Source organism: Strigops habroptila, chromosome 3 (assembly GCF_004027225.2).
Source record: "Strigops habroptila isolate Jane chromosome 3, bStrHab1.2.pri, whole genome shotgun sequence".
NCBI lineage: Eukaryota > Metazoa > Chordata > Aves > Psittaciformes > Psittacidae > Strigops > Strigops habroptila.
This window is the reverse complement of record NC_044279.2, coordinates 1074352-1095245: the sequence shown is the minus strand read 5'-3', so window position 1 is coordinate 1095245 and position 20894 is coordinate 1074352. Positions and strand designations below refer to the sequence as shown.

At 51.3% G+C, this 20894-nt stretch overlaps 1 protein-coding gene across 3 annotated transcripts in view; it reads right to left on the bottom strand.

Moving 5' to 3' along the window:
* Positions 1-20894, bottom strand: part of AHCYL2 (adenosylhomocysteinase like 2) — a 78502-nt gene that overhangs the window by 36655 nt on the left and 20953 nt on the right. Inside the window, exon 1 of one of the 3 annotated variants that reach the window (XM_030478150.1) lies at positions 15735-16100. The exons of 1 other annotated variant lie outside the window; for it this stretch is intronic. In XM_030478150.1, coding sequence (XP_030334010.1) covers positions 15735-15764 — 30 coding nt within the window. In that variant the 5' untranslated portion in view covers positions 15765-16100. Of the gene's footprint in view, positions 1-1284; positions 1901-15734; positions 16101-20894 lie in introns of those variants that run through there. One more of the 3 variants, XM_030478149.1, reaches the window with a different exon arrangement.

Below are 20894 nucleotides of genomic sequence, written 5' to 3'. Positions count from 1 at the left end.
AATACGACAGAAGTTGGGTGAAGACAGAAGAATTGCACTGACAGAACTTGGGTGGAAGCTGGAAGAATTCACAGGATCATGGAATGGTTTGTGTTGGAAGGACCTTAAAGCTGCTCCAGCTCCAACCCCTGCCCCGGGCAGGGACACCTTCCACTAGAGCAGGTTGCTCCAAGCCCCTGTGTCCAACCTGGCCTTGAACACTGCCAGGGATGGGGCAGCCACAGCTTCTCTGGGAAAAGTCTGTGCCAGCGCCTCAGCACCCTCACAGGGAAGAGCTGCTGCCTCAGAGCTCAGCTCAATCCCCCCTCTGGCAGGTTAAAGCCATTCCCCTTGTCCTAATTCAGTCTATAAAAGATGAAAGAGAAGCAGAATAAACCCAAATAAAGCTTAAAAACACGATAGGAGGGAGGGGGATCAAGTCAGATATAAAAGGGAATAGTGAAGTTTGAATCCCATCACCTTGCACAGACTCTGCAGATAGAGATCAAAGCAGCAACACCTCTCCAGGAGCACAAGAACATCCACTTTTGGAGTGATTTCAGTATTTTTAGAACTACCAAGAGGGATGAGTTCAGAAATAGAAGTGGGAGCTGGGAGCAGAGACCTGGGAAGGTGCAAGAGACACTGATGGAGGAGTTCGGTGCTTCTCGAGCACCATGAGCATTTCTGGAGCACAAGAAGCTCAAGGGACACGTGAAGCCAACCTGCAGACACACAGCCTCCTGCTTCCCGAGCACATCCTGCTTTTTGGAGCAATGTCATTGTATTTTCAGCTGCTTTGGGACTTCTTGCCACCAGAGGAGCAAAGTGAGGTTTCATATTTGCTGGTATCTCTCCTATACTCAGTTTAACCACCAAAAGGAAGCCGAGCAGCACACGGTGCCCTGATAGGTGTCTTGTTTTAGAGGGTTTATTCCAATGACAGGATCTAAATTGATGGTCAAAATTAAAGTAGCCAAAAAGACAGGATCTGCCCTGTTGGTCCTGATGAAATTCAAAGCCTCACTGAGGTTTCTCCCACTCCTCCTCCCCTCTGCTCCTGAACTGTTATAAAGATTAGTTCTTCATATGGGTGACGGGGTGGCCTGTGGGACCATTCCCCCATCACTTGATCACCTTCAGCTCATGCTGAAGCAGGATGCTGTGCTGGCAAGGGAGGATATCAGAGTCCTCATAACATCAGACTTTGAGGACCCTCATTCCAGCCAAACGCCACCATATCCCAACGTGGAGATACGAAGCTCCCTCCTGACATGAAGCTAAGTAAGAAGCTGAATAACTCACCATCCACTCGGGCACATGGAAAGCAGAGGCACTGCTGTCCCACTTCTCCATAGGTGACACCCTCCACGCTCACATGTGTTTGGCAAAGGGGATGCAGCGGGATGCACCCAAGCAAAGCTCCCTGCTCTTGAGCTGCTCACCAGGGCTTCACTGGATGGATCTTCCCCCAGCTGAAGTCTTCGTTAGGAACCAGCCTCACCAGCCAAGTGTCCAGGGGGCAGATGAGCAGCTCAGTTCCTCATTTCTGGTCACAATCCTGCCCTGGATGAAGAGCTCAGATCCAGCCCATTTCTGCAGCCGTCATTTCACTGTCCCCGGCTCTGCTCCATGTTTGAGTTGAGAGGAAAGAAGAGCAACCTCACCATGGCGTGGAGGAGATGTCCATCCATCATCTGCCTCTGCCCCTAGCACCGGGACACTGTAATCCCGATGCCCTGATCCATACAGCAGCAAGTTCTAAGAGCTGGACTTGGAGCTATAGGTCTCCGGCAATGAAGTCTATCACCATTAAGACTTCACGCAACTGCAAACAAACCAGCATCTGGACCCTCTAATACTGAAGAGCTTCCAGCTCCAAACTCCGTGAGTTCCAAATGAACTTCAGAACCCCGTGGCCGTGCAGAGAACCAGATGAATGATTTTAAGTGGTTCACATTTAGGTCTGAGGGACGGAGCAGAGCGGGGATAGAGCGGGGATAGAGCAGGCTGCTGGGGCTGCAGCTCCCTCTGCTGAGCACGCTCAGCCCTTGCTCTGCACAAGGCAAACAGCATCGAAAGGAAGATTTTGGAGACAGAACAATCGCAAAGGATCTCCCGCTCCTCCTCCAAAGGCACGTTTGCAAAGGCAGCAGCTCCACAGCGGCTCAGACCAGGATACAAACAACATGTTGTCTCTTTGCAGTGCTGAAGAGTTGAGGTTTCAACTCAACTGAAACCTCTTGAGTTCACAGAATCATAGAACCCCAGCTTGGTTTGGGTTGGGAGGGAGCTTAAAGCTCCTCCAGCTCCAACCCCTGCCATGGGCAGGGACACCTTCCACTAGAGCAGGTTGCTCCAAGCCCCTTGTCCAACCTGGCCTTGAACACTGCCAGGGATGGGGCAGCCACAGCTTCTCTGGGAAAAGTCTGTGCCAGCGCCTCAGCACCCTCACAGGGAAGAGCTTCTGCCTCAGAGCTCATCTCAGTCTCCCCTCTGGCAGGTTAAAGCCATTCCCCTTGTCCTGTCCCTACAGGCCCTTGCCCAAAGTCCCCTCCAGGTCTCCAGTAGCCCCCTTCAGCACTGGAGCTGCTCTAAGGTCTCCCCAGATAGCGAAGGATTCCACCCTCGGCAATTCATAAGCCATCTCTGACCATGATCTGAGCCCATTTTGGGATTTTATCACCACATTTCCACCCTCAAAGCAGACAGGGTAAGTGAAGGTGGGGCTGGCAGCATCCCACTGCAGATGCTCATGGAGATCCCACTTCTGGCAGCTCCTCAGCCCGCTCAAACATTGCCTTGGTTTCCTTCTCTTCACACAAAGCATTTGATTTGGGCATTAGTTGGCACAAACCTGCCTTCAACAACTTCCTCCTACTCTGCAAAGAACTTGCTCACTTGTGGGGAGCCACCTTCGTGCCCAGTACCAGCAGACACATCCTGCTGGGCTCCCAGCACACCGACACGGACAGAGGGGGCTCCCAGCTCCCTCCTCACTCTCCTCTCCCATCAACTGAACTGTTTATACACTGGAGATGTTGGAGTTTGCTGCTTCTGGCTACACAGGGTGGCAGGAGGCTGCAGGTGGAAACAAGCCCAAGAGGAGTGACTCAGCTCTGGGCACACACCCCACACACCCTGAGCGGAGCAGATCTGCCTCGCCTCCATCACCTCCTCAGCCATTAGACTAAACTGAGAGGAGTTTGTTATTTTTTGGGGCAGTGTTTTCACTCTGTTGGCAAGTTCACCCCTCCAGACTGAAAGAAGCTTCTGTTCCATCGTGCTGCCTTCGAGCCTCCAGGCCATGACATTCCCATCTCCACGCTGCACTCAGCTTAACTTGAGCCAGAACAAACTCTTTGTGGAGGCACTCCTGCAGCAGTTGAGCTGTGGAGGGTGGTAACGTCCCCTCCTGCAGCAGGACATGGACCTGAACCCTGGTCCTGCACGGGGCAGACATCTCAGGTGTTCCCACCAGACCCAACACACCATCAGGCACCAGAGGTATGGGATGTGCACAGAACCCATATTCCCATATTGCCAGCAAAGTGCTTCCCAGAGCATGAGGTGTCCCAGCACTCTGGGCATCCCTGCTCCAGCACAAACATCCCCCGGGCTGCTCCACTGTTAGAATCATGGAATAGAATCATGGAACAGTGGTTTGGGTTGGGAGGGACCTTAAATATTATCCAGTTCCAACCCCTGCCACGGGCAGGGACACCTTCCACTAGAGCAGGTTGCTCCAAGCCCCTGTGTCCAACCTGGCCTTGAACACTGCCAGGGATGGGGCAGCCACAGCTTCTCTGGGCACCCTGTGCCAGCACCTCAGCACCCTCATAAACCTTCCTGGCTTGAAAGCAACCCACATTCCAACATCCATATAACAATCATGCCTTCCAGAACTCCTTTTTAAGGTTCACCATCGGATGCCATCCACCTACTCTATAATAGTGAAGGTTGTTCCTTAAGACAGGTACTGCCACCACCAGCTCCAAGCACCTTCAGAGCCTGGAGCTGCAACACACAGTCACAGGCAGCCTTATCCCAGAGGCTCCCTGCAGGGACAGGCCAAGGGAATGGCTTTAACCTGCCAGAGGGGAGATTGAGATGAGCTCTGAGGCAGAAGCTCTTCCCTGTGAGGGTGCTGAGGCGCTGGCACAGACTTTTCCCAGAGAAGCTGTGGCTGCCCCATCCCTGGCAGTGTTCAAGGCCAGGCTGGACACAGGGGCTTTAACTTCCATCTCTCCCTTCATGTGAGAAGGGAAGACACTGAAAACCCATCGAAACAAACTCTATCTGATGCTCCCCAACGTTGCCTGTGGCTGGTGGTTTCTAACATCCATCACTCACATCAATATTCATTATTAATACTAAAGGATATGAGCATGGGCCTGCTTGGAATTCTGCTCTGTGCTAAGGACAAGCTCCAGGAGGAGGAAAAGCTTTGAAATACTTCCTTCAGCAGGGAGATGAAATGGTCCCCGGGCCAAAGGAACCTTCCAGGCACTGAAAGTTAAACAGGAGCCAAGCCCTGAGCAGAGAACAAGAATTATTGCTCAAACACACATAAATACGTGCTTTGATGCTTCTGCTGAGAAGCCGGGCGCTTGCTTTGGGAGCTGTTGCAGCATGAAAACAGACGGCTCCATGGTGGAAGAACAGGGTGCTGAGAAATCCGTGCAGGATGAAGGGTTGCACAAGCCCTGAGCAGACACGAGGGGGAGCGAGAGCCTGCGGAAAACATCCCCAAGTTTAAGGCTTGAGCTGTGAAGGGAAATGGAAGCAAACTGAGAGGCTTTGAGGAGCATCTGGCTTCGTGATGGGGCATTTGCAGAAGCAGCTTCCAACCTGCAACGTGAGCTGCTGGAAGAACTAATGGAGGTTGGCAAGAGGTTAGTGACCCTCAGCTACGAGTCCCTGTGTGTGTCCTGGTGTCCCCGAGCTGATGCTACCACTCCCTGCATGTCCCAAGTTCTCCTAAATACCCCCCCTCGCCCTTTGTCCTGTTGTGGCAGAACCCAACCAAGGGGAGATGCCACCACAGCAGCACCCGGAGAATGCCGGGTGCCCCCGTTGTCCCAGTGCTGGTGTTCCAAGAGAAGGTTCTAAATTGCCCCATTTTAAGCCTTTCTGCCAAGTCAACATCAGAATTATCTTTATAGGGGATAGACAACTTCTGCAGAACTTTTTGGGTTATAGAATACCAGTTTACCATGACTACTGCTGCAGCCCAGACTGTTAAGACCATGGATTGAGCATTTTGATCATAGAAGCCCAGCCTGGTTTGTGTTGGAAGGGACCTTAAAGCTCCTCCAGCTCCAACCCCTGCCCCGGGCAGGGACACCTTCCACTAGAGCAGGTTGCTCCAAGCCCCTGTGTCCAACCTGGCCTTGAACACTGCCAGGGATGGGGCAGCCACAGCTTCTCTGGGAAAAGTCTGTGCCAGCGCCTCAGCACCCTCACAGGGAAGAGCTTCTGCCTCAGAGCTCATCTCAGTCTCCCCTCTGGCAGGTCAACGCCGTTCCCCTTGGCCTGTCCCTCCATCCCTTGTCCAAAGTCTCTCCCATTGCGCAAGACTCAGACACGAAGCTCTTCCAGGACTCCAGCATTGGTTTTATGACCATTTTGCACTCATCCTTGGAGCTGTGTGCGTGCAGTGGAGCAGGGAACAGCTCCAGCTCAGCACAACAACAGATACAAAGATAGTTGGTATTTTTAACACAGACAGGTCACTGCCTGGCCCCACAGGCAAGACGAGTACAAGTTACTGCATGAGACAGGCAGCGTAAAGCAAATCCTCTTCCCCACAGGGGAAAACTACATTTGGAAGCTCTTCCCTTTGAGGCTCTTCAGTGACACCTATAGAATCTGCTCATGTCAGGTCTTCACCCTGCTCAGCTACTACAAATACCTACTGGAACTCATTTTACTGCCAACTTATTCCACTCTGGCAGCTCTGTCCCACCCGTCGCCTTCCAGACAGTCCGATCCCTGAATATCCATAGTTGTGTTGACTACCTGAAGCAGCAACTCAGCTTGTCAAAGTGTGTGCAGAAACTAAAGGCTGGGCTTTAGTTTTAGGTAGGATGATCTCCAGTCAGGGCTGAAGTTCTAGCAAGGACCATCTTCATAGCAAGGTGTATCTCCTGGTATCATGTTTACTCATAATGGTGGAACTATTGTGTATAAATGTAAGTATATAATGGTCTTGGTGTCATGTTTATAGCTGCAAAAGAAGTTGTTGGATGCACATGGGCTTCAAGGGACATGAGTTATTTAACAGCTACAAATCTGTTACTAAATGAAGATGATGATGACGATGCTGCGAGGGCTGGAGCAGCTCAGCTCTGGAGCCAGGCTGAGAGAGCTGGGCTGGGGCAGCCTGGAGAAGAGAAGGCTCCTGAAGGGGAGACCTTAGAGCAGCTCCAGTGCCTAAAGGGGCTCCAGGAAACCTGGAGAGGGGCTTTGGACAAGGGATGCAGGGACAGGACAAGGGGAATGGCTTTAACCTGCCAGAGGGGAGATTGAGATGAGCTCTGAGGCAGCAGCTCTTCCCTGTGAGGGTGCTGAGGCGCTGGCACAGGGTGCCCAGAGAAGCTGTGGCTGCCCCATCCCTGGCAGTGTTCAAGGCCAGGTTGGACACAGGGGCTTGGAGCAACCTGCTCTAGTGGAAGGTGTCCCTGCCCATGGCAGGGGTTGGAGCTGGATCAGCTTTAAGGTCTGTTCCAACACAAACCCTTCCATGACTCCATGCAAACAAAGCCTATCTCCACGAGTACATCCACGATTACACCCAGGACCATCACCCAGCAGAGCCTGTCCCCGCCAGCAGCGAGATGACAGCAGCAGCCTGACGGGGTTGTCTCTCTGCAGACTCACTCCAGCTTCCAGCATCCCTGAGCAATCCCACCTCCCACACGTGGATCCCGGCTGCCGAGGGAAGTGCCAATGCGCCGAACCGGAGCCGGGAATGCCGCTCCTCAGTGCTGTCAGACAACAGAGGGAAGTGAAGTTAATGAGCAGAGCTTTAAGCAGTGGGCCTTGGTGTAATGAGAAACAGCCCCTGAGCACGTAATGACAGGGCATCTCTCCCTGACTTTCTGTTTTCCCATGGGAAGGAAGTTAGAGGGTCTGAAAAGGAAAAGCTTCAAATGCAGCTTTGCTCCAAGCGCTGCTTTGTCCTGCACGGCCTCAGAGAGACAGAAAGCAAGTGGACATGGGGAGATCCACCAGCAGCGGCTGGAGTAAGGAGAAGAAGCATTTTTGCCCACATAATATTGCTGGTTTACTCACAGACTGACACAGAGACACATGAGGAACAGCCTGAGCCAAGCGTGTGGCAAATGAAACCAAGTGTTTATCTGAAATCTGCCCCAAATCACAGGGTTTAGCCCCACGTCCTCCCTCAGCCTCTGCAGATTGGCACCTCCTCAGAGCAGAGCCACAGGGGCTTTGTCCAGGCAGGATGCTCCTGAGTTTTACACCACTGAGTAGGTCCCACCCCAGTGTTAAGGAGTCTTTGCTAACCTGGTTAAAGGGCCCCGGTCACACGGAGATTAGAGCCTCAGCCAACACCTCAATCCCCACTGACGGATGCTGGGTCTTCACTTTCCCATGGTCCGAATGGGAACATCTCAACCCATCCAGACTATGCTCCACCACCATGTGACATCTTTAATGGGTATTAAACCCAACAGAGCACAGAGCCTGACCCCTGTTTAGCACATCTAAGCCGGGTCTATAAGCCTGTGTTTGGCTCACACACGTCTTCCTCCAGTAATTCCCTTGACTGCTTACCCTGAGGGTTAATCCCATTTAGAACTTTCCTTTATAAACCACCAGGTTCCCATTTTTCCTGCCTTTACTTTGGTCTGGTGGTCTCTCTGTCATCAAGGTCTGACTCAAGTTCCCAATACCCTCAACAAAATCATCCTCTTGATGTAAGGGAAGTTCTTCAGTACCTGAAGACCCCGTGAACCTCCTGGGACACACCATGGCTTAACTGCTGCTATTAGAAAGATACCTGCAGAAACCACATTATCAATACTCTAAACAAAGATAAGCCTCCATCCATCCATCCATCCCTCCCTCCCTCCCTCCCTCCCTTCATCCCTCCCCCCCCCCCAGTTTGGATTCTTTATCCTTTAAGGCTCTAAGTCAAGCTGTCCCTCACAGCATTCATTCCAGGCTGGAAGAAAGGGTTTAGGCTGCAAGAGTGGGCTCACAACAACAACAAGGACAAGCCTCAGGTCTTGCACCTGGGGAAAAACACTCCTGGAGTGCAGCAGAGGTTGGGATCTACCTGGGAGAGCAGCTCTGGGGAAAAGGATCTGGTGGTCCTGGTGGACACAAGCTCAATATGGGTAAAGAGTGTGCTGCTGCGGCAAAGAAAGTCAATGGGGTGCTGGGGAACATCAACAAGGGCAGTACCAGCAGAGATAAGATGTCCTTGTCCCACTCTATTCAGTGCTTGTCAGGCCACACCTGGAATCCTGGGTTCAGTTTTGGTCCCTGCTGTGAAAACAAGATGTGGAGAGACTGGAGAGGGTCCAGAGAAGGGCCACAAAGATGATCCAAGAACTGGGCAGCGTGTAAGGAAAGGCTGAGAGAGCTGGGCTGGGGCAGCCTGGAGAAGAGAAGGCTCCTGAAGGGGAGACCTTAGAGCAGCTCCAGTGCCTAAAGGGGCTCCAGGAAACCTGGAGAGGGGCTTTGGACAAGGGCCTGGAGGGACAGGACAAGGGGAATGGCTTTAACCTGCCCGAGGGGAGATTGAGATGAGCTCTGAGGCAGAAGCTCTTCCCTGTGAGGGTGCTGAGGCGCTGGCACAGGGTGCCCAGAGAAGCTGTGGCTGCCCCATCCCTGGCAGTGTTCAAGGCCAGGTTGGACACAGGGGCTTGGGGCAACCTGCTCTAGTGGAAGGTGTCCCTGCCCGTGGCAGGGGATTGGAGCTGGAGGAGCTTTAAGCTCCCTTCAACCCAAACCAGGCTGGGTTCTGTGAACAGAGCACAGTTAGTATAAACTCATTATTAACACAAAGTTATTGGGAAGGGAAATAAAGCAACCCCCACCGGGTACGGAACAAACGTCCTCTGAGAGGGAGGGAAGCAGCTCCAGTAAATGAAACAAGGGAGCTTTCTGCTCTCTACTTCCTCCAGGTTAATGAGGCCTCGGTGAAATCAAGCCTGACAAGTGCCATTAACATCCATTAATTGAGGCATTCCAAGCCTTTAGCATCCAGCACAATGCAGGGAGCGACGTGTGTTGGCTACGACCAGCCCAGGAGGAACAAAAGCTCCTGGTGAACATTGCGGCTCAATGCCTCAGTCCACAGAAAGCCCTTGAGAAGCTGTTAAACAGGAATTTTCCCCAACAACCTCCTGGTTCCAAGGGCTGACGTGGGATCTCCAGCCTCCTCAAGGTCAGGAATGGTTTATTCAGCCTGTCTCTTTATCCCAAGCAGCCATGAACCAACTGTATCCAGCAATGATGCCACATCTAAACCCAGATCTATCTAAAACACTGCATCAAAACCCAGACTTTAACAGCAAGGGAGTTATTTTACTCATCAGATTTATGCTCTTCTTCTGAAGACAGCTCTGGAAAACAAACACAGCAGCACGTTTCCATCCCACTTACAGTGATTTTCCATCCTGTTTTGGTTCCCGACTTCCCTTCCCACCTGTAGCTCTCAAGGGCTGGGATACACCAGAGACTCCCCTCCTCTGCCATCTCTCACTAAAACCCATCACAACCCACACTCTGCAAGTTGTTTTAACCAAATCTAACAGGAATCAGGTTGAAAACGAAGGTGTTCTTTATACTTTGAGTCACTAAGGAGCCATTATCAAAACCTGCATAGCCAAAAGCCCTATAAGCTTCCTTGGGGAGGTGTCACCCCAACTGGAGCAAACAGGAGCTCTCCCCATGTCACTGCAATGGGAGCCACCAAATGCTCCAACAAAGAGGAATGAACCCAACTTTACAAGCAAAGAGGAATAAGAGGTGCAGGTAAATCTATGAAGCCTCCCTCCTGGGCATTGAAAGCTCAAGCAGAACATTTAAATCCATGTGAGATACTTCAAATGAGACTAATGAGGGATTAGGAACAATTTCTCTCTCCAAACCAGAACGCTCTGACAGTTTGAAAGGAAAATGCTTTAGTGCTTTGTACGTGGGTTTAGCATTTACTCCCACACTGGGGAATGGGATACACGAGGTGACAGGCGGTTAGAACACATGGAATTCATGGTGCAAGGACTGAGAATTCTAAAGGAAGCAACAAAACCCAATTAAGAAACTGTCCTTTGATATTTGGAGAATCATAGAATCACGGAATGGTTTGTGTTGAAGGGAGCTTAAAGCTCCTCCAGCTCCAACCCCTGCCCCGGGCAGGGACACCTTCCACTAGAGCAGGTTGCTCCAAGCCCCTGTGTCCAACCTGGCCTTGAACACTGCCAGGAATGGGGCAGCCACAGGAGGGGATGTGTTTCTGGGATCACTGAGCTCAGGTTGGCTCTCGCAGGACAAGTTGTCTCTGACTCTGCAGAAAGCAAACCTGATCCAGCCTGAGAACCCCAAAGCATCGCTGGCACAGGGTGCCCAGAGAAGCTGTGGCTGCCCCATCCCTGGCAGTGTTCAAGGCCAGGTTGGACACAGGGGCTTGGAGCAACCTGCTCCAGTGGAAGGTGTCCCTGCCCGTGGCAGAGGCTGGAACTGGGTGAGCTTTAAGCTCCCTTCAACCCAAACCAGGCTGGGATTCCATGAACTGCCAGAGACTCATCTCAGCAGAACAAGCAGCGTTGCCTTCGTGACAGAAACGAGTTGCCTCCAGAAGATGAAAGCTTCGCTGTCACTCACACTTGGGATGGTTTTTAAGGATAAGCCAAGCTGTAAATTAATATTAGCTCCCAGTCCCAGAGGAATTTCACGAGCGGTTTAGGAAACATCCACTGCAAGGACAGGTCCTGAGAACACCCCAGGCTTTGCCCTACGTAACCCCAGAGCAGCAGTATCAGTTTACTACAGGTTCACACTGGGGCAGCAGAGGATGACTCTTCCCTGCCCTGGCTGCACCAACACAAAACCCAATTGATGCCTATTCAAGACCAGTTTTTACCCAAAGAATGACCTGAGCAGCTTCTGACCATGCGAGAGCAAAGGGCACATCACCTATGGATGCTCCAAGTGCTGAGGTGCTGCTGACTCTGAACCAAGGGCTTGTTTCCAGAGTGACAGAAGATGAGCTCACAGAGCTCAGATGCTAATACTGCCTCGCAGGAATGAATAAACCATTCACAGCATGTGTTAGGGGTTGTGTAAGGGGATATTCCTGCAGAAGATGAGATGTCAGCGCTGTAAATCTTGCATGATCCAACAGGATATTCAGTGTCCAGGCACCACATGCACCGTCTTGTGTCCTTCAGCTGCTACCATCACCACACGGAGGAACACAGAAGCAATAACTGGTTTGAGGGAGATCTAATGACAATCTAAAGCCATTTAAGCTTTACTCTCTTGGTTTAAGATCTTGGAATCATATAATCCCAGCCTGGTTTGGGTTGAAGGGACCTTAAAGCTCCTCCAGCTCCAACCCCCTGCCACGGGCAGGGACACCTTCCACTAGAGCAGGTTGCTCCAAGCCCCTGTGTCCAACCTGGCCTTGAACACTGCCAGGGATGGGGCAGCCACAGCTTCTCTGGGCACCCTGTGCCAGCGCCTCAGCACCCTCACAGGGAAGAGCTTCTGCCTCAGAGCTCATCTCAATCTCCCCTCTGGCAGGTTAAAGCCATTCCCCTTGGCCTGTCCCTTGTCCAAAGCCCCTCTCCAGGTTTCCTGGAGCCCCTTTAGGCCCTGGAGCTGCTCTAAGGTCTCCCCTTCAGGAGCCTTCTCTTCTCCAGGCTGCCCCAGCCCAGCTCTCTCAGCCTGGCTCCATGCTGACAGCGCAGGACCCCAGGTTTCACACACAGTTATCCAGGTCTGCTGGAGCACCACAACACAGCACCACACGCAGCCGCAAAGCCGGAGCGTGTGTTCCTGTCAACCCCGTGATGGATTTCCTCACTTTGTTCTCCCATTACTATTGGAGTAAAGGCTACACACACCAACAAGGAGCAGAGCAGAGGAGGAATCACCTCCCTCCCTGCCTCCTACCCAGGACGCGGTGTCCTCCTCGCTGCCTGGAGCTCTGCATCAGCCGGTCCCCAAGCAGCAGCAGCAGCCACACGTGCGGCAGCGTCTCGGGGAGGTCGTGCCTGTGCCAACAGCAGCATCGCTGCCTCCTGGAGAAAGGGGGAGTTCTGTGGGCTGGGAGCAGGGAGGGTTACACACGGGAACAGTCACTGCTTTCAGGCAGCTTTAGTAGCGTGTGACGGTGATTGATTTGAGTTCTGTGCAAAGGATGCTGCTGAAGCATGCCCGGTGCTGAGCACTGGGGTTTAATGAACGGGGATTGAAAAGCTTTTGCCTGAATGGAATGATTTGGGTTGGAGGGACCTTAAAGTTCACCCAGTTCCAAGCCCCTGCCACGGACAGGGACACCTTCCACTAGAGCAGGTTGCTCCAAACCCCAGGAATGGGAAGAATTGGGAAACCCTGCTGCAGTGAGGGATTGTATTTTATGGTGATTGAGCCACTCCTGGAGCGTATTTATTAGACAGGAGATTGAGATGAGCTCTGAGGCAGAAGCTCTTCCCTGTGAGGGTGCTGAGGTGCTGGCACAGACTTTTCCCAGAGAAGCTGTGGCTGCTCCAGCCCTGGCAGTGTTCAAGGCCAGGTTGGACACAGGGGCTTGGAGCAACCTGCTCTAGTGGAAGGTGTCCCTGCCCGGGGCAGGGGTTGGAGCTGGAGGAGCTTTAAGGTCCCTTCAACCCAAACCAGGCTGGGGTTCTATTATTTAACTTAAACCCAACTGTATCAGGTTAATAACTACAAACAAGCAAACATTTCATATCAATGGCACATTTCCGTTCTGCAGCCATCTGCAGAGCACCACGAGGCTGCAGATTCTCAAGTGACCACCAAAACCCCATGGACGTGGTTGTCCCAGCAGTGTTCTGCAGGCACATGACTCCTATAGCACTCACAATATACACACTACATAGACAGCTACACCTGAACGGGGGATTCCAGGGGGAATTCTGGTACGGACACCACCAAGATGCCCCATTCCCAGTGCTGCTGCTTGGATTTCAGCTCCACAAGTGTCACTTGGATTGAGATCTCAGTGCATATCCCAGTGCGCAGCGAACACAGCCACAGGGCTGCATGGCGCAGAGTATCCATTTCCACACATCAACACCCGACAGCTCCATTACACGCCTGGAAAACTCACCAGATTCCCCCTGGCTCCTCTGGATAACTCCCCTCATGCTCCACACAGCAAAACCACTGTACAGCTGGTTGCACACGTCAGGGAGCGGAGCCCAAAGGAGTTACCTGATGTGACAAAGCAAAGGCTTTGTGCTGGCTGGGACGTGGTGTCCCCATACCTGCACTGGAGCAGTATTCCCAGATTCAAAAGCCATACTGAGACCCGAAGCAGTTGGAACGTATTTAAATCAGAAGCTATTTTCAGCTTTCATGCCCACTTAGAACTAAAAGCATGTAATAATTTAAGGGGGAAATAATAAGGAGAGCTTCAGTGCCTGCTTCTCTTCTCTACAAGTACTGGGTGTCCTTTCCCAGAGCTTTCCCTATTCCTGTGGTCTCCTCAAATCTGGTGTTCTTCCATCTGCTTTCCTCTGGCAAACCGTCCCCCCTCCTGTGCTAATACACATACACTTATGAAATCACTACAGAAATCAAGTAGGTGCTGCACGTAGCAGATCCTGACCAAGAAATTACTGCTAAAAGCTAAAAGCATCCCTTCACTTACAGTTTCCATTGTAACACAGCCTTAATTTATGGATGATTTCCTTGTGTTTAATGGAAAAGATGTTAAACCCCAGGGGTTTTGGCAGGCTTGGGGATGCACAGTGACTGCAGCTACCAGAGCTGATGCTACCACCTCTGGCCACTCAACAGGAACCACCCCAGTCAATGTAACAGCCCCTCCAGTCTGCCCAGTGAAAGACTTTCGGGTGCTCCTCACCTGGTTCAGCCCAAATGGGCTGAAGTGGGGTGTGGGGTGAGGAAAAGCTCCCCATGACCCATCAGTGTGTGCTGGGCTGCACCCCCAGAGCGTGAGCAGCAGGTCAGGGAGGGGATCCTGCCCCTCTGCTGCGCTCTGGGGAGACCCCCCTGCAATACTGGGGTCTCCATCACCCCATGAGAAGGGGCTGAAGAAGAGGAGGAGATGCACTTGGTGGGTTTCCTCATCCACTTCCATGCACACGCGCAGGTCATGGTGAGGGAAGAGAGGCTGGAGATGCTGAGCTCTGAAGGAGCGACGTGCATCACTTGTTTTCCAATGGGATTAGTTGTGCTAGGAGGAGAACAAGGCAGTGGCCAAGCTGGAGGTTGAGTTCCTCCTCTCTCCTCATCCCTGCCCTGCAAAATGTCCATGTTGATCACACGCAGATCCTTTGAGTTACTCCATTGATCCTGAGCCACCCATTTACTCACCAACAAGACTCTAAAAGCCTTGAAATTACTTTGGATTCAGAATTGTCTGCTTATATAAAATACCACTTTAAAAAGACAAGATTCCAGACAATTTTGGCAGCTGTGTACAGATCTCTCGAAGACAGATATTCCAGTTAATAGCCCCTTCTCAAGCAGAACATGACTAATGCTGCAAGCCTTGCCATGCATGTTAATTTGCTGCCTTCATGTGTGCTGCTCCCCCAGCCACAGCTTTCTGTAGGGACTGCAGATCCCTTTAGGGACTGAAATGGTCTCCCCAAAGTGCTCTGGGTCTGATATGTCAGCCAGGGATGGAGATATTTTCTTCTGGCCGTGCTGGTGTATGTCAGAATGAGCTGCTTTGGTAATAACCTACTATAGAAATCACTTTGGCACAGAATCATGGAATGGTTTGGGTTGAAGGGACCTTAAGATCATCCAGCTCCAACCCCTGCCACGGGCAGGGACACCTTCCACTAGAGCAGGTTGCTCCAAGCCCCTGTGTCCAACCTGGCCTTGAACACTGCCAGGGATGGGGCAGCCACAGCTTCTCTGGGCACCCTGTGCCAGCGCCTCAGCACCCTCACAGGGAAGAGCTTCTGCCTCAGAGCTCATCTCAATCTCCCCTCTGGCAGGTTAAAGCCATTCCCCTTGGCCTGTCCCTACAGGCCCTTGTCCAAAGCCCCTCTCCAGGTTTCCTGGAGCCCCTTCAGGCACTGGAGCTGCTCTAAGGTCTCCCCTTCAGGAGCCTTCTCTTCTCCAGGCTGCCCCAGCCCAGCTCTCTCAGCCTGACAAATACACTGTGATAATCCCTGGTTTGAATGGGCAGCAAAACCTCCTCCAGGACCTTGCCAAGGTCTCCCCATTTCAGCTCCCACATCCCTAAAGTGACACTAACATAAAACCTTCCAAGAAAAGCAGAAAGCTGAAGCCTTTGGGAGTGTTCAGGGCTCGCTGGAGAACCTGAGCCCTTTACAAGTGCCACAACAAAACTCCCTGTAGCTGAACTTCAGCTCAGCCTCTGTGTTCAGCAGCGTTCGTAGGAGATGCTTGGAAATGGATTTAATGAATAAGGAGATGGAAAGGGGCTTTAATGAATAAGGCAGAAGCAAAATTGAAAGGAGCAATTTAAAAGACAAAGTACCACCCGTTCGAACAAAGCACATCCAACACATTTAAATGTAACCTACCGAGATAATGGAAGAGCAAGTCTGAAGCATCAAACGTGTGTGGGCTTAATAAAGGGAAAGGGAAAGCCTGGTGAAAAGCCCAAGTTAATGGGAATGTGGGAAGAGGTAATCAGAACTGCCTCTGCACGGGGAGGTTAAGAGCTGAACCATTTGGATCTCAGCAAGTATGGGTCTATAATTTCCCTGACAGAAGAGAATGCATCTGATGTTTGTGAGCTCCTCTGATGTTCCCACTTGAGATGAAGAGATGTGCAGAATGACTGGAGTTTTAGAAAGGGCTGATGAACTGTTTGTAATACACACAAGGAAAAGGTGTTACACAAATAATATCACATCAGAAGTGTCTTAGATGAAATCCCAGCCTGGTTTGGGTTGAAGGGACCTTAAAGCTCCTCCAGCTCCAACCCCTGCCACGGGCAGAGACACCTTCCACTAGAGCAGGTTGCTCCAAGCCCCTGTGTCCAACCTGGCCTTGAACACTGCCAGGGATGGGGCAGCCACAGCTTCTCTGGGCACCCTGTGCCAGCGCCTCAGCACCCTCACAGGGAAGAGCTGGACTGCACCAGGTTAAAGGTTTGCCCCCAACACTCTGGTCCAAGCTGTGTTTGAGCTCACATCCATGCTCAGTCTTTTATGAATGATATATACATTAAAAACCCAATAGTGTATTGTTTGTGGAAACAAAGCAGCTGGAGATGCCAAAGCAAACAACAAATGAGAGAAATTAAATGGCCTTTAGATTAAAACCATCAAGAACTGATGACAACAGTAAAAAAAAGCCTAAGATTTCACTTGAAACCACTCATTAGAGCAGCTGGAATCACATGAGGTCTATGCATGAATACACCGTGTAATTACAGGGTATATTATATACATATACAATATTACGTATAATGGAGCTGCTGGAGCGAGGCCAGAGGAGGCCCCGGAGCTGCTGCGAGGGCTGGAGCAGCTCTGCTCTGGAGCCAGGCTGAGAGAGCTGGGCTGGGGCAGCCTGGAGAAGAGAAGGCTCCTGAAGGGGAGACCTTAGAGCAGCTCCAGTGCCTAAAGGGGCTCCAGGAAACCTGGAGAGGGGCTTTGGACAAGGGCTTGTAGGGACAGGCCAAGGGGAATGGCTTTAACCTGCCAGAGGGGAGATTGAGATGAGCTCTGAGGCAGAAGCTCTTCCCTGTGAGGGTGCTGAGGCACAGGGTGCCCAGAGAAGCTGTGGCACAAGGAGGCCGGAGGCAATGACCCACCTCTGCCCACTGCCCCAAGGCAGCATCAGAAGAGGTTGGAGCTGAAGAAGCTCTTGGAAAGCAGAGAGTGAACCGACCTCACAGGGAACCACTTACCCTTTCCCTGTTCTGCATTTGCAGAGTCAAACAAAGCAGCTTAAACAGCCCCAAAGAATGAAAAGGGTTGGTGGTGGTGTCGTAATCTTTGGAGCAAAGGAAAGGAACAGTGAGAACGAGCCCTTCAACAATAACAGCAGCAATTTAAGCCTTGAGGAGCTGTGAATAAAGACAAGCTCCAGAAGGTGTGCCCAGATTTCATCTCACTTCTCACAGCACAACTGCAGTGACCCTTTCTGTAGTTAACACAGATCTAATCTTCAGGCCCCGATGGTTTCCTTTCAGAGCAGCTCCAAGTGCTTTTTCCCCTCATTGTTCCTGACTTCTCCAGCAGCTCCTGCTCTGCAGAGGAACTGGGGTGTGGGCAGCTCAGGCTGTACTGCAGCACAGAACCCTCCCTAATGCCAGCTCCCAAGAGGGGAGGGGAATTACACCCCAATGCTGAGCTCCTTCACCCAACTGGGGCTGCAGCAAGACCTCTACAGTTCACTTTCGAGACCCACTGGTCAGGTTTGCTGCAACCAGCAAGAGCGAGCAGGCTTTGGACATGCCCTGGGAGCTCCTTTAAGTCATATCTTCCATGTTTGTGCCCAATGTAAGGTTTGGATTTCAGTTTAAGTCTTTAGGATCCACCACAGTGTAAAAATACTACTTCTATCCTGAAAAAACCCAGCCAAAACCTTTCAAGAAGCACCAAAATACTTTTAAGTGCCTTTATCATTTGTCTAAGGCACTCAAATCACAGGAATGGGCCATAATCCAGACCCCAAAACTCTCTGCATAAGGACATCTAAGAATATTAGAAGCTGGTTGTGACAATTTACCTGCTCTGAGAGGTTTCTCATTAGACCAGGAGGTGATTCCCTCTTCCACAGCCACACTTCACAACCTGCTGCTCCAAAGGGCTTTGGAAAAACACTATTTAAGAGGCTTTTAACCACTGATCTCCACCCGAGCATCCCACACTGCTGCATCCCAACTATCAGCTAAAGCTTTGGGGAGGGCGGCATTCCCTCTGCATTCCCAAGCCACGGTCCAATCCAGGGCAGCTCACCCCTAAACAAGCACCCCCATTTCTCCAGAGCCTTACAGAAGGGCAACCTCTGGCACTTACTCCTGAGATCTGCTTTGGGTCTGAAATGCCTTTGGCAATCTTTCAGAAGGAGAAAAGGATGAAATGAGAGTCGTCTTCATCCCGGAAACAAGGGAATGTTCCAAGTCTGAGTCTAACCTCATCTTTCTCACCTGAGGAAGAAACAATCTCTTACTTGGACCAATAACCTGAAACCAACACTTTACAGCCAGGTTGGACACAGGGGCTTGGAGCAACCTGCTCTAGTGGAAGGTGTCCCTGCCCATGGCAGGGGGTTGGAGCTGGATGATCTTAATGACCCTTCCAACCCAAACCAGGCTGTGGGTCTATGATTCTATGTCCGTAGAGACTGTGCTCTGCACTGAAGAACATGCCCAGCAGTTCTATTTAATGCAGGGACCCTGCACCTCGCTGCTTGGAAGGTTCTGCCCATCCATCTATGCCAATGCTTGGCTGAGCAGGAGAAATCTAACACCCCTTTAACGCAGGAGCTGTAACCAAGGCTCAGTTCGGAGTGCTTGGGATTCATGCACATCCCCATTGAGCTACGGCTGCCGAAGCTGGTCAGGAATCCATGGGTGAGTTAAGTAATAGTGAGTGACCCATTGCCCTCAGGAGGCTCTTGCTGAGAGTCATCCCTGTGAAATGCAAAAACATCAACGGCATTTTCATTGCAGTTAATTTAAATAGAGACATTTAACACCCAAAACAACCTTTGGATGAAGGAATGGGAGTGAAAACAAGTTGGTTTCTTGGCCTTCTCCCAGTGAAAGGAAAGCTAAGGCCTGTTGTAAAGCAGCTCTCCACTTGGGCACGGGTTATGACACCACCTTACATTCAGCTTCCCAGTTCACTTTGGGGAGGAGATAAAGGTGAAGACAACACAACTCAGTCAATGGTGATTTTTCCCCCTCAGGAATAGCTGGGATCAACTCAGCTATCAAAGCCTTTGATGTTTCTTTCCCTAACACCCTGACAGCCACCAATAGGAGAGAAAGGATTCCAGTAAATGGGATTATATCAGCCCAGCTCCCTGCTCGTCACTGCTCTACTCTCATGTAGTTACTTTGCCACCACCTCCAAAGTCAAATAAGAACTGGAAAGTGCTCGACGTGGGGCAGCTGAAATAGTCCCATCACTGATGTTAACTCAGGGAAAGTTAACACCAAACTGCTTTGGGAGAAAGACATTTCCTTTGTGAAAGTCATTGAAGTAATTAGAAAGCAACAGTTACAACCTGGAGCACTGAGGGAAAGCAAGGTCTGTCCTCAGGTAGCCTCATGATGAACAGCTTGCACCTCTACTGCAAAATCTGGACATCCCAGCCTGGTTTGGGTTGAAGGGAGCTTAAAGCTCCTCCAGCTCCAACCCCTGCCCCGGGCAGGGACACCTTCCACTAGAGCAGGTTGCTCCAAGCCCCTGTGTCCAACCTGGCCTTGAACACTGCCAGGGATGGGGCAGCCACAGCTTCTCTGGGCACCCTGTGCCAGCGCCTCAGCACCCTCACAGGGAAGAGCTTCTGCCTCAGAGCTCATCTCAATCTCCCCTCTGGCAGGTTAAAGCCATTCCCCTTGTCCCCCCCGAGTTCTTCCTCTTGTCTGCTTGGGCAAAAAATGCTGTTTCTTGGGAGAAACTAATGGGTGCCTGTAGCAGCAATAGAGGACAACTGCGTTGGAAGGTCAACCCAACCCAACCACCACGGCAAATAATGGTGTTCTCCCTTACCACTGGTGTTATCCAGTCACCACTGGAATGAGAAAGATTATCAGTGCTGGAGCACAACACAAGATCTTTACACAAGACCCCTCAAGGTAATAAGACGATGAAGCACAAGATCTGTGCTCAAGGGGACAAGCGTTAAACCTCCATCCACAGATGCACAGGGAGAGGAGAAGCCCAGGGCTCTCCCCTGAAGGCTGCTCTCATGATGTCCTGCAGCAGACACATGCCTTGCCTCCTCAGGAATTCGGGAATATCGTCAAGCAAAGGTCTGCAAAGCATCAAGCCTTAACTGAGTAACTGTCACACCACGCGTGGCATCTGCAGCGTGCTTCTCACCAGAGCCCTGTGCTTGCCAATAATGTGAGTTACGTTTCTGCACGTCTGTCAAGTTTGTTTTCATCTTCTTCCCAAAGAAATGCATCTTGCTTTTGGCATCATCAGTAGTTTATGGGGTGGTTCTGTAAATCAGATGCTGCCGTGTATGTGCAGGAGTGGGGTTTTAATGATGCACAAGGAGCAACATGGCATCAGATCCTCAACAAACCAGCCGTCCTCACTGGAAGAAGGGTTTGATGGCACCAAAGCTCATCAAAATGTTCCTTGGAGAATTACAGGCAGAAATTTAGACATCCTGGAACCAGGCTGGGGAGTGCCATGAAGAAAAGGAGCAAGACCTTAAATCTGATTTCATCTTTTTATAGAGAGCTGATAAACCAACTCAGTGCTCTCACAGCAGACTGCATTTGTGCATCAAACCAGGAACTTCCTAAGGGTGAGGTTTAATGCCCAAATAAAATCTGTCATGGAATCCCAGCCTGGTTTGGGCTGGAAGGAAGCTTAAAGCTCCTCCAGCTCCAACCCCTGCCACGGGCAGGGACACCTTCCACTAGAGCAGGTTGCTCCAAGCCCCTGTGTCCAACCTGGCCTTGAACACTGCCAGGGATGGGGCAGCCACAGCTTCTCTGGGAAAAGTCTGTGCCAGCGCCTCAGCACCCTCACAGGGAAGAGCTT